A 13,243-nucleotide genomic window follows, 5' to 3' on the forward strand; every position below is an offset into this window, starting at 1 on the left:
TTTGTATATCCTCTTTGAAGAAGTGTCTATTCAGGTGCTTTGCCCATTTTCTTAATTGGGTTGTTTGGTTTTTTGGTGTTCAGTTTTGTAAAAACTTTTTTTTTTTACAGATTTTATTTATTTATCCTTAGAGGGGAAGGGAAGGAAGGGAATGGAGAGCAGGAGAGAAGGCGAGAAACATCAATGTGTGGTTGCCTCTCGTGAGTCCCCACTGGGAACTGGCCTGCAACCCAGGAATGTGTCCTGACTGGGAATCGAACCGCAGTCTCTTAGTTCGCAGGCCCGCGCTCAATCCACTGAGCTACACCAGTCAGGGTTGCTCTGATCTTTTTTATTTCCTTCCTTCTACTCACTTTGGGCTTTGTTTGTTGTTCTTTTCAAGTTCCTTTAAGTATGAAGTTAGATTGTTTATTTGGACTTCTTGTTTTTTTGGAATAGGCCTATAATGCTATGTATTTCCTTCTTAGGACTGCTTTCCCTGTGTCTCACAGATTTTGGATTGCGGTGTTCTCATTTTCATTCCTTTAAAGGTAGCTTTTGATTTCACCCTTGATCTCATTGTTGACCCATTCACTGCTTACTAACATGTTATTTAGCTTCCATGTCTTTGTGTGTTTTTCAGTGCTGCCTCCAAGAAACCCACTTGTGGTTGAAAGATACACATAGACTAAAAATAAAGGATTGGAAACAGACATTTCATGCAAGTGGAAAGGAAAAAAATCTGGGGTAGCAATACTTGTATCCAACAAAATAGACTTTAAAACCAAAGCTACAGTAAGAGACAAGGAACAATACTAGATAATGATAAAGGGAACAATCCAGTGAGGGGATATTACCCAGTAAACATTTACACCACCAACACAGGAGCACCTAACTACGTGAAGCAAATCTTGATGGACATAGAGAGAGAGATCAACAGAAATACAGTCATAGTTGGGGACTTTAACACCCCACTGACTTCGATGAATAGATCTTCTGGGCAGAAAATCAACAAGGAGACAGTGGCCTTGAATGACACACTAGGTCAAATGGATTTAATTGATGTCTTCAAGATTTCAACACAAAGCAGCAGAATATGCATGAGGAACATTTTCTAGAATAGACTACATGTTAGGACACAAAACAAGTCTCAATAAGTTTAAGAAGACTGAAACCATATCAAGCATCTTCTCTGACTACAATGCTATAAAACTAGAAATCAGTTACAAGAAGAACACTGAAAACACACAAAGACATAGAAGCTAAATAACATGTTAAATAATGAATGGGTCAATAATGAGATCAAGGAAGAACTCAAAAGATACCCTTGGGAGTATCTTGTTTAGTATCTGAGAAACAAAGACAGATTAACCAACAGGTCAAAGAAGTTCAACAAAGCACAAAAACATAAAGAAAACTACACTGAGGCGCATCATAATCAAACCACTCAAAACCGGTGACAAAGAGAAAGAACTTAAAAGTGCCAGAGGAAGAAACACACATTACATACATGGGAACAACAAACAGGAACAAACTCGGGAGACTAACACTACTGATTTCAACAGGTATTATTAAGCTACGATCACTGAGAGCAGGGTTGCCCATAAATATGGATGAATGCATGAATACAGCCACCCATGCACGTATGACTGCCTTTAGACAAAGAAGTGGGCAGTGTATGCTCCACAAACTAGACATCCACAAGCAAAAAATAAGCTTTGATCCATATGCTGAACTCATATGAGAATTAACTAAAATACGGATCATCACCTAAAGGTAAAACCTTAAAACTACAGAACTTCCAGAAGACGACACAGGTAAAATCTTTATGACCCCGAGTAGTTAAACAAAGTTTTCTAAGATACAAGAACAAAGGCACTATTGACTTAAAAGAATTGATAAGTTGGACTTCATTAAAATTAAAAATCTGTGTTCTTCAAAAGATACTTTAAGAGAATTCAAAGACAAGACAAAGCCTAGGAGAAAATATTAGCAAATCACATTTATGATAAAGGTCTTATATTCGGGAAAAAAAGAATTAGGACTAAAATAAAGCTCTCAAGGGCAGAAAACCATTTATTAATATTGGTTACATGGAAGTGGATGGCGAGGAGGATGGGGGCAGAGAAATAAGGAAGACAGGAGGAGGAAGCAGACGTTAACGGGATCCCATTCACACTGTGGACGTGTGTCTGTGCACATTTGCCTCCAGGCTGAAGAAGACGTGCTCAGGGAAATGCTAAGGGTGGCTGGCTTGGATTCAGAGACTTCAGGTGATTTTTACAATTGGTCTTAAACTTGGTTTAATACTTTATACTACATGTATTAATTATACTACAGAAAAAAAACAGCAGTGTGATGTTTAAATGTGTATTAAACTGGTAAGAAATTACCTGATGAAAAATTTCTCACATCTCTTCATCACACTCCACTGTTGACATACCATTTAAAATCTTAATGTTCTTTCTAGATATTCTTAAAATAAAAATGGCCATTTCTTTATTTTTAATTTACATTTTATTTTTCAATTATAATTGACATTCAGTACTATTTTGGATTGGTTTCAGGGGCACAGCATAGTGGTCAGACAATGACGTATTTTACAGAGTGTCTCTAGTACCCACCTGGCACCATAGTTATTACAGTGATACCGACCATATGCCTTGTGCTGCACTTGGCATCTCCGTGACTGTTTTGTAACTACCCTTTGCACTTCTTAATTCCTTCACCTTTTCTACCCACTCCTGCCACACCCCACCAATCATCAGTATACATCTGTGTCTCTGTTTCAATTTTGTTTGTTAATTTACTCTGTTCTTAAGATTCCACATGTAAGTGAAATCATATGGTATTTTTCTTTCTCTGGCTTCTTTCACTTAGCATAATACTCTCTAGGTCCAAACATACTGTTGCAAGTGGTGATATTTTATTCTTTTTTTATGGCTGAGTAACAGCCCACTTGTATACACAGGGTGGGGCAAAAGCAGATTTACAGTTGTGAGTACACGTAAGTTTATTCTTGTATTGTTATTTATTAATCACTGCATTACTTTCCATACGAACATCTGGAACCCTACTTCTGCCCCACCCTGTATGCACTACTACTTCTTTATCCACTCGTTTCTCGATGGGCACCTGGGCTGCCTCCGTATCTTGGATATCATAAATAATGCCGCCACAAACACAAGGGCGCATATATTCTGCTGAAATAGTATTTTGTGTTTCTTCAGATATATACCCAGAAGTGGAATCATTGGGTTAAAAGGCAAATTGCATTTTCAATTTTTTTAGTAACTTCCACACTGTTTTCCACAGTGGCTGCACCAGTCTGCATTCTCGCCAACAGTGCACAGCAGTTCCCCTTCCTCCACATCCTCACCAGCACTTGTTTGGGGACTTACTGATGATGGCCATTTTGCCGATGTGAATAGATCTCTCACTGTGGTTTTAATTTGCACTTCTCTGACGATCAGTGCTGTTGAGCATCTTTTCATATGTCTATTTACCATCTCATCTGTATGCTCTCTTCGAAGAAGGTTCTATATAGGTCCCCTACCCATTTTTTTTTCATCCTCACATAAGGACATGCTTATTGATTTTAGAGAAAGGGGAAAGGAGGGAGAGAAAGAGGGAGAGAAACACTGAAGTGAAAAAAAAACACTGATAAGTTGCCTCTTGCACATGCCCCAACTAGGACCAAACCCACAACCCAGGCACGTTCCCTGACCAGGAATAGAACCCGCAACCTTTCCATTTACAGGATGAAACTCCAACCAGTTGAGCCACACTGGCCAAGGCCCTCTGCCCATTTTTTACTTTCTATTTTTTAAAGATTTTATTTATTTACTGTTAGAGAGAATGGAAGGAAGGGGGGAAGACGGAAACATCAATGTGTGGTTGCTTCTCTCATACCCCCAACCAGGGACTTGGCCTGCAACCCAGGCATGTGCCCCAACTGGGAATCAAACCAGTGAACTTTCAGTTCATAACCTGGAGCTCAATCCACTGAGCCACACCAACCAGGATTCTGTCCATTTCTTAAATTGGATGGTCTTTTTTTAGTATTGAGCTGCATGAGTTCTTTATAAATTTTGGATATCAATCCTTTTATCTTCCTTTCAGTAGGTTGTCTTTCCATTTGCTAATGATTTCCTTTGTGGCACAAAAACTTTCTCATTTCACATAGTCACATTTATTTGTTCTTTTCTTCCCTTTGCCCCAGGAGATAGATCAGAAAAAAACGTTGCTGTAAGAAATGTCCAAGATTTTACTGCCTATGTTTCCTTCTAAAAGTTTTATGGTTTCAAGTCTTACATTTAAAATCTTTTATCTATTTTGAGTTTATTCTTGTATATGGTATAAGAAAGTGGTCTAGTATCATTTTTTGCATGTATCTGTCCAATTTTCCCAACACCACTTATTGAATAGATTGTCTTTACCACATTGTATGTTTTTGTCTCCTTTGTCAAATATTAACTGACCATACAGGTGTGGGTTGATTTCTGGGCTAGCTATTCTGTTCCACTGGTCTATATGTCTGGGTTTTTTTTTTAAGATTTTATTTCTTTATCTTTAGAGGGGAAGGGAAGGAGAGAGGGAGAGAAATATCAATGTATGATTGCCTCTCGTGAGTCCCCTGCTGGGAACTGGCCTGCAACCCAGGCATGTGCCCTGACTGGGAATCGAACCACGATTGTGTGGTTCACAGGCCTGTGCTCAATCCACTAAGCTACACCAGCCAGGGCTATATGTCTGTTTTTATGCCAGTACCATGCTGTTTTGCTTATTGCAGCCTTTTAGGATATTTTTGTATCAGGTAGCATGACACCTCCAACTCTGTTCTTTTTTCTTAAGGTTGCTGTGGCTATTTGAGGCCTTTTATGGCTACATTTAAATTTTTCGATTATTGTTCCATTTCTATGAAATATGCCATTAATATTTTGATAGGAAGCGTGTTGCATCTACAAATTGCTTTGGGTAGGATGGACATTTTAATGATGTTAATTCTTCCTACTCATGAGCACAGTATATGCTTCCATTTATTTGTACCTTCTTCAATTATTTTCCTCAGTATCTTATAATTTTACCTCCTTGGTTAAATTTTTTTCTGGGTATTTTATCTCTTTGATGCAACTCTAAACGGGATTTTTTTTTCCCTTTCTGATAGTTCAATACTGGTGTATAAAATTGCAACTGAGCCCTGGCAAAGTAGCTCAGTTGGTTAAGAGCATCATTCCAATGTGCCAAGGTTGTGAGTTCAATTACCAGTCAGGACACATGCAAGAATCGATCAATAAATGCACAATTAAGTGAAACAATGAATTGATGTTTCTCTTTTGCTCTAAAATTAAAATTTTAAAAATTAAATTAAAAATAAAAATGCAAACAATTTCTAAATATTTATTTTGTATACTGCTACTGTAATGAATTCAGTTATCAGTTCTAGTAGTTTTTATTTACTTTTTTAATTCTTTCTTTTTTCAAGATTTTATTTTTTTATTTTCAGAGAGGGGGAAGGGAGGGACAAAGAGAGGGAAAGAAAACATTGATGTGTGAGAGAAATATCAATTGGTTGTCCCTTGCATGACCCCAACGGTTTGGGTGGGCCCGGAAGTTGGTTGGGATGAAGTCTTGGAATCTCCAGCGTGGGGCAAACAGTGTTAGCCAGGTTGATAGAGTCTCAAATATGACACCTGCCTGCAGCCTCTGTGGCTCTGTGGGGGGAGGGCTCAGAAAGGAGGTGATGGCCTCTTCCCACTGTTCACTCTGGGAGAAAGCTGTCCCCCAGCTCTCTCTCTGATGCCAGACACCTCAGTTCCTCCCTGTATGCCTCTGATGTCTTTCAAGCTGCTACCCCATTACTACAACTCAGAAGGGGTGAGTCTGAGAAGGTGAGTCTGTGTGTAGATTCTTTAAGGGGAACTGTTTGGGGCTCCAGAAGTCTCTTCCACCAACTCAATCCCCAGTGGTTTTTGCAGCGAGAAGTTATGGGGACTTATTTTCCCACCACTGGGACTCTGGGCTGGGGGGCTTACTGTGGGGCTGGGACTCCTTACTCCTAAGATAACCCTCCTGAATTTTTATCCACCACGAGTGGATATGGGACCAGCCTATTCCGAGTCTGCGCCCCTCCTATCAGTCTTGATGGGTGTGGTTTAATTCTGTAGTTGTCACACTTCCATTTAACTTGATTTCTCAACAAAATGTTTAAAGAATTTTTTTCAAATAGGTAAATTTTAGAAACACATCCTAAGAAGCGAGCACTTACACTACCGTCTAACCTAAAACATACTGTGGTTACGTGAAGGTTAAATTATGCTAAGCAAAATAGTCAGCCAGAGAAAGACAAATACCATATGATCTCACTCATCTGTGTATTCTAATGAGCAATATAAAAGCAGAGGTACGGATACATGGAACAGACTGGCAGATTTCAGAGGGGAGCAGGTCAGGGGAACTGGAAGAGGTCAGCCAAAGGACATATATCCAGACATGCATGGACACAGACAACAATGTGCGGAAGGCCAGAGAGGGGGCTGGGTGATGGGGGCGGGGGGGGGGGCAGGAAATGCAGAGTATCTCTAATAGTTCCAACAATAAAGAATTAATAAAAAATATGATGATACAGTAAATAATCATTCAAGTAAAAATAATTTCCTCAGCAGATATTTTTAGCAAGAAAAAAACAACCCAAAGACTTAGAGTCCAGGAGTGGAGGCCTGCTGCCTCTGGTCCCTACCTGACCGGAAGCGCTCGTCCCGTGAGTTGGTGGGCCGCGGCTTCTGCTGCTTAGACACTGCAGCCGTGGTTTGTGAGGGCCCGGAGGTCCTAGGCTCTGTTTGGAGGGATGGGTCCACTCCTGAAACACAATTTTATAGGTATGTCTTGTGTCAACCACTTACTTTTCCAACTGTGGAAAAACCCATTTTAAACAGCGTGCACTGTACCAAAATCGATGACCTGCGCATACGCGCGCTGTGCTGGTGCTCGCACCTGAGTCTGGAGGTCGAGGGGAGCTGTCGACGTCCACTTCCAGCTCTCTCCCCACAGTGCCCCCAGCCCAAATCTGCGTCTGTCATCCATTGTTTGCAAGAAAGGCGACCATCACAGTCCTGAGCCCTGTAAGCGCCACGCATGCAGTTGCTCACGCAGACTCTCCAAAGAAGGTCCTCTGAAAGCGTTTCTGCACCATAAACATCTCCTGTCTGAAAGGACCCAAGTCACTTTTTCTGGCACTGCCCACGGTGTCGGCATACTCAGTGAGAAGCAGCCCTCTAAGCAATCACAAGGGTCACCAGTCACCCTTAGACACAGGCAGAAAAGAAGTGACTGGTGGAGACAGAGCAAAGAAAAGCACAGATGATAAGGACACCCGCAGACTTCCATGCTCAGACTCTGGCCCAGCTGCCTTGACCTGCGACAACTGCTCACTGTCTCCACACCCAACCCACTGATGCCTGTCCACACTCGTGGCCAGGCCCCCAGCGCTCACATTCTCCACCCTGACCACACAGGCCCTCAGGATACAGTGTGGTGAGTAAAGGAATGGGGTCATTAAACGAAGCCTCTGGTGTTGTCTGAGTCCCCATTTGCTGACATTTGGGAACAGCATAGCAAAGCCTTCAGTTGTGCGTCATCAAAATAATTGGCTTAATTTAGACTTTGGTTCAAAACGACTCATAAAAATGGCCAGCAGGACTCCAGCCCCACTGTTCCCACCGGCCTTCATCATTACTGGAAAAAAGGTGATCTGTCCCTGCCTTGGACCCTGGTAGGCAGTGACTGCCCAATGGACACGGCGTGGCAGAGGTGATGCTACATGACTCCCGAGGCCAGTCACAAAAGGTGACACAGCTCCCACATGTGTCAGCATGTCCTCTCAGTGAAAGCACACTGAAAGGACACATGAGAGGACAGACGGGGACAGAAGCCGTGCAGAAGCCCTGTGCTTGGCTGTCTGAGTCTCCCAGCACCAAGCCCACAGCTGTGACTGAGAAGCCCCCAACATCAGCTTTGGCTCTGTGGACAGTGTGCAACTGCCCTCCAGCCCAGGTCTGTGAGCAGAAAGAGGCTGTCACTGCTGTTTCAAGCCCTGCATTTCAGGGTGGTCAGTTATGAGCGCTAGAGAATGAGAACCCCTCGGAAAAACCAATGTTTGGCTCTTCAGAATATGACCATCCATGCGCACATGCACACACACACACACACACGTGCATCCACAGCAATACTGATCAGTATTGCCACTTGCTTTGTGTGTTGTGACCAAGTGAAACTGCTGTACGTTCACAGTGGAGTTGAGAATGCACAGAATGTTATGTGCCATGGACTATAAATAGGTGTGTTGCAAACTGATGTACATGCCAACGGACATTCCTATACTTGCATTCCAAAATATGGGCACGCTGATTCTTTGAGATAGATGCATTTATTCAACAAAGACACCAAAACCCATTGTGAAATTACTGGATAAAAGAGTAGATATATTTTTAACTTTAACAGATATCAAGGGGTAACTTTCCAAAAAGATTACAGCAATTCGCACTCAAAAGCAATGTACGAAAGTACATTTCCCCACATCCTTTCAGCACTGGATGTTATAAAGTTTTAGAATTTTGCCAAGCTGATAGGAGAAAAATGGTTCACTTTGAGTTTCCCTAACTACTGTTGGGTTGAACATAATGTTTATGGTCCATCCACATATTCTCTTCTCTGAATTTCTATTCATTTTACCAAGCTAATAAGCCCCCCCCAAAAAAAATGCAGGGAGCCCTTGTCTGCTGGGGTCACTACCCTGCACTGAGCACACCTCCCTAATCTATAGCCCAGCAGCTCAGTCATTCTGAAATGTGTTCATTTCCAGGGAACAAATCGTACCAGTTTTTCTTTTCCTTCCTAACTCCTAGGTCTCCTATCTTGTAACCTCCACTCAAGAGTTACTCAAAGGTACTCCTGAATTTCATAGCACCTCTTAATTACAAACCTTTTTAGAGCCATGATCCTTTTTAAAGCCTCTGTTCACTAACAGCTCAGAGGAAGAGGATCCCAACTCTGTCTCCGCCCTTTGAATGCTCCTGAGTCACTGCCAGACCCTGTTATCTTCCACTCATTTTCTTCTACTCCCCACGCAAGACACCCCTGTTGTGACCAACAACCAAGTGTACACAGTCAGAGCATCCTGAGGGCCAGTTCTTTCTCACTAGTATTCTTTTTCAAAAGTGGATTAGCTACTCTCAGGACTTGCCTCCTTCAAGTGGGTTATTTTTTTCCATTCCCAGTTTGGGAGTGACGTGCACAATCAGCCACTGGTATTCAGACTAAGCTGCATTATGTTCACACTTTAATTTTGAAACTGTTATCCCCCTCCCACTCCCCTCTGGTTACTATCAGTTTGTTCTTTATTTCCATGTTTCTGATACTATTTTGCTCATTTGTTTGTTATGTTGATTAGGTTACACTTACAGGTGAGATCATGATATTTATCTTTCACCGCCTGCCTTACTTCACTTAGCATAATGCTCTCCAGTTCCATTCATGCTCTTGTGAAGGGTAGGAGCTCCTTCTTTCTTTCTGCTGCATAGTATTCTATTGTGTAAACGTAACGCAGTTTTTTCATCCACTCATTTACTGATGGGCAGTTAGGCTGTTTCCAAGCACCTGGCTATTGTAAATTACGCTGCTATGAACACTGGGTGCACAGGTCCTTTTGAATTGGTGTTTCAGGATTTTTAGGGTATAATCCCATCAGCCCAGCAGCAGAATCACTGGATCAAAAGGCAGTTCCATTTTTTTGTTTTTTGAGGAAATCCCATACTGTTTTTCACAGTGGCTGCACTAGTCTGCATTCCCAACAGTGGACTAGGGTTCCCTTTTCTCCACAACCTTGTCAGCACTTGTTATTTGTTGATCTGGTTATGATGGCCATTCTGACAGGTGTGAGGTGGTATCTCACTGTGGTTTTACTTTGCATCTCTCTCATGGCTAGTGATGTTGAGCATCCTTTCATATGTCTCTGGGCTCTCTCCTCCTTGGAGAAGTGTCTGTTCAGGTCCTGTGCCCATTTTTAATTGGATTGTTTGTTTTCTTGGTGTGGAGTCATGTGAGTTCTTTATATACAATGTTCTTCCATTTAGAAATTTGGTGTTTCTTCTATTTTAGGGTGTTGGCTATTTCTTTCAAATAGATTTTATGACCCTAATAAGGTTCTGTGGCTTTCTTGCTAAATATATTAATAAGCAACTGACAGTTTACAGCCCCTATAAATGTTTTTTTTTCATTAACAGAAATTCTGCCAGAGAAAAGCTATAGATTCTTGCATATTTGTCTTATATCAAACCCAAAACTCTAATAGTTAATAAGCAGTCACCTGGGTTTTCAAGATATACAGTAATACCACCTATAACTAAAGATGTCCATCCTGCGTTGTTTCCCATCCCATCACACTGACAGTGGCCACCAAACAAAGTGGCCTAAGAGCGGCACAGCCAGCACTCCTGTCCCACCCTGCACAGGATGGAAATGCTGCAGTGTGTGATCGTACAATGTGCCACTGGCTGTCGATGTTTACAAACAGGCTGTCAGATGTTTCCATCATTTCCGTAAATTCCAGTTTTACTCAGAGGTTGTGTTGATTTTGGAGGAATGAATGTCAGTGTATGAAGAGACTCTTCACTATTTCTGTTGTCGACTGTAAAATACCTCACATTGATATAAACAGCATAAAGCATGTTTTCAGTTTAGGAACTATTAGTAACAACGATACTGGTTAAGAAATAAACACTCAAGTGCCACAGGAGCCCCTGAGGTCCCTCAGTCTCACTCCACAATGCAATGCTGTGTTGACTTCAGGGAAAACCACTCCCCTGTCTTTCTTTACCAACTACATACATAAAGGTTCCTAAATAGCACAGTTTGGCATGTTCTTCACTTAAACTACCTCTATTCCTTTGCAATTATTTCTTTCACTACCCATATGTTGACAGGCTTCATCCTCGCTGATACATGCAGGTGTTCGGCTTTCCCCTGTACAAACTCTGTCGGCTGGGGTTCTAGTTACCGACAGCTGAAGGGTACAATACACACTCCTGTGTGTGAGCAAACACAAGTGCAAACACTTGAAGTTTCTTGAGGGCACCCGTGTACCTGAAGGAGAACTGCTGGTCGCCTCTGACCTCTTCAACTTCATCAGGAACACTGACTGTCCACACCCTACGGTCTAAATTCTCCCCAACAGCCGGAGGCAGGGGAGGCTTCAATCAGCACTTCTCTGATGACCACTGAGGCTTAGTGCCTTTTGTTTGCTTACTGGCCATGAGGGTTTCCTCTTACGAAATGCTTACTCAAGTCTTTAGCTCATTTTCTTCTGGGCTTTTTCTGTCTTAATCATGCTGGGGAACCTTCTGGCTATCTGAGTTTAAATTAATCAAAATTAAATTAAAAATTTGGTCTTTCACTGCTGGCCATTATTTCAAGTGCCCAAAGCTCTATGTGGCTAGTATGCATTTCACTGAACACTACAGCCTCAGAGCACTTTCATTATCCCAGAAAGTTCTACTGAATGGTGATGCATTTAGTTATTTTTGTCACAGTTCTCTTCTCCCACTCAGGAGCTTGTCTATATTCGCTTCCTGGTGCCTTTTGAGAAAATAAAAATGTTAATTTTAACGACGTCCAATTTACTAACCGTTTCCTTTAAAGTTACTGCTTTTTGGTGCCTTTAGTGACTTAAGAAACCCTTCCTATCTCAAGATGATGACAGTTTCCTGGATGACCTTCTAAAGGTGCTACAGGATTTGCCTTGCACATTTAGACTAATGTCACCTGTCTTACAAGCGGGCGAGGAACTGGGCCAGCACCACGACCCACAGAGCTGTCTCCGCCACAAGCCGAGTCTCCTCCAGACGGGCACCTGTGCCTGAGCCCACGTCTGCTCTCTCGCCCAGCAGGCCACCCTTGTGCCAAGCCAGGCTGCCTTACTCGTGACAGCGTGACATTCGTTCTTCATGCCCTGATATGGCAAATCTTCCCATCTCGTTCTTCTTTTCTGAGCATATTTTGAATCCCTTGGCCCCTTAAACTTATACATAAAATTTATAATTAGCTTGTTAAACTACACACACACACACAAAACCCATTGAAATGAGAAGTGTGCTGCCTCTACAGATTAGTCTCAGAAGACCTGAATCTTTAGATATTTGTTTAAATATGTAAGTAAGAAATATTTCTAAGTAAGAAAATGTTCCTTACACTAATCACAAAAATAATCATGTTCAATAGTCAATTAAAATACAATAAATTCTATTTGAGGATGAGATCTATACCAAACCAGAGCTGTAAATGATAATCTGTGCCTTTGGATTTTATTATTTAATATTGGGGACATTATTTGCCCAGTCATTCTTAATAGAAAACATAGGAAATATACCAATTATAACCTCTAAAATCAATGTTTCAATCAAGTTCTACGAGATAACATAATTGTCACAGAACATTCGACAGCGCTGCGCTCACCTTGAAGAAGCGGTATGTAGCGCGCAAGCAGCTTCGCCCTTTTCTTTTCATATCCTTTTTGAGTGATGTCACCTAAAACAATGGTAGAAGAGAATTATGTTTATTCTAAAGTTACTAAAATTTTTAATTAAAGATTAATTCATAATGAAAAACTGGAAACACAAATGTCCTTCAACTAGTGACTGGTAAACAAACTACAATTCATACAATGAAATACTATTCAGCAGTAAAAAGGAACAAATTACTGATATATAGAACAATTTAGATAGCTCCTATATACATATTGCCAAGTGAAAGAATTCTTCCACTTACATGACATCCTGGAAAAGATAAAACTATAAAAAGACAGAGCTCAGACAGTGGTTGCCAGGGGATGGGCGTGAGGGGAGGGCTGACTACAAAGAGGGACTAGGAAACTTGGGGGGACAATGCAGCTGTTCTGTTTTGATTATGGTGGTAGTTCCACAACCTTGTTTGTCAACAACTTACAGAACTGCCCACAAGAAAGGGTAAGTTTTACTGTATGTAAATAATAAGTCAACATTCCCCAACAGATGGTCAGAAATGCAGAGGTCATGCCCCAGACTGACATTTTACCTGCCTTTGTCCAACACCCCCCCCCCCCAAAGTGAACCTGCACAGGTTCAAGCCGTGGAGGCAGTGGTGTGAAGGACTCAGGAAACAAGCCTTCCCAACCACAGGGCGGTTCCTGGTGAGGACTCAGGGGAAAACACTGCTGTTCCGATAATGTTATAAA

The 13,243-nt window shown here is 41.6% G+C and overlaps 1 protein-coding gene across 6 annotated transcripts in view; it reads right to left on the minus strand.

The window, feature by feature from the left end:
* DIP2A (DIP2 acetate--CoA ligase A) overlaps positions 1-13,243 on the minus strand; it is a 110,415-nt gene that overhangs the window by 65,989 nt on the left and 31,183 nt on the right. For all 6 annotated transcript variants that reach the window (XM_037065149.1, XM_037065148.1, XM_037065146.1 and 3 more), the window contains exons 2-3: positions 12,487-12,558; positions 6,719-6,838 (exon numbers count right to left, since the gene is read on the minus strand). In XM_037065149.1, the coding sequence (XP_036921044.1) occupies positions 6,719-6,838; positions 12,487-12,558 (192 nt within the window). The remainder of the gene's footprint in view (positions 1-6,718; positions 6,839-12,486; positions 12,559-13,243) is intronic.

The sequence above is a fragment of the Sturnira hondurensis genome, unplaced genomic scaffold (genome assembly GCF_014824575.4).
Source record: "Sturnira hondurensis isolate 20B ecotype Veracruz unplaced genomic scaffold, ASM1482457v3 Scaffold0015596, whole genome shotgun sequence".
In the NCBI taxonomy this organism is placed as follows: domain Eukaryota; kingdom Metazoa; phylum Chordata; class Mammalia; order Chiroptera; family Phyllostomidae; genus Sturnira; species Sturnira hondurensis.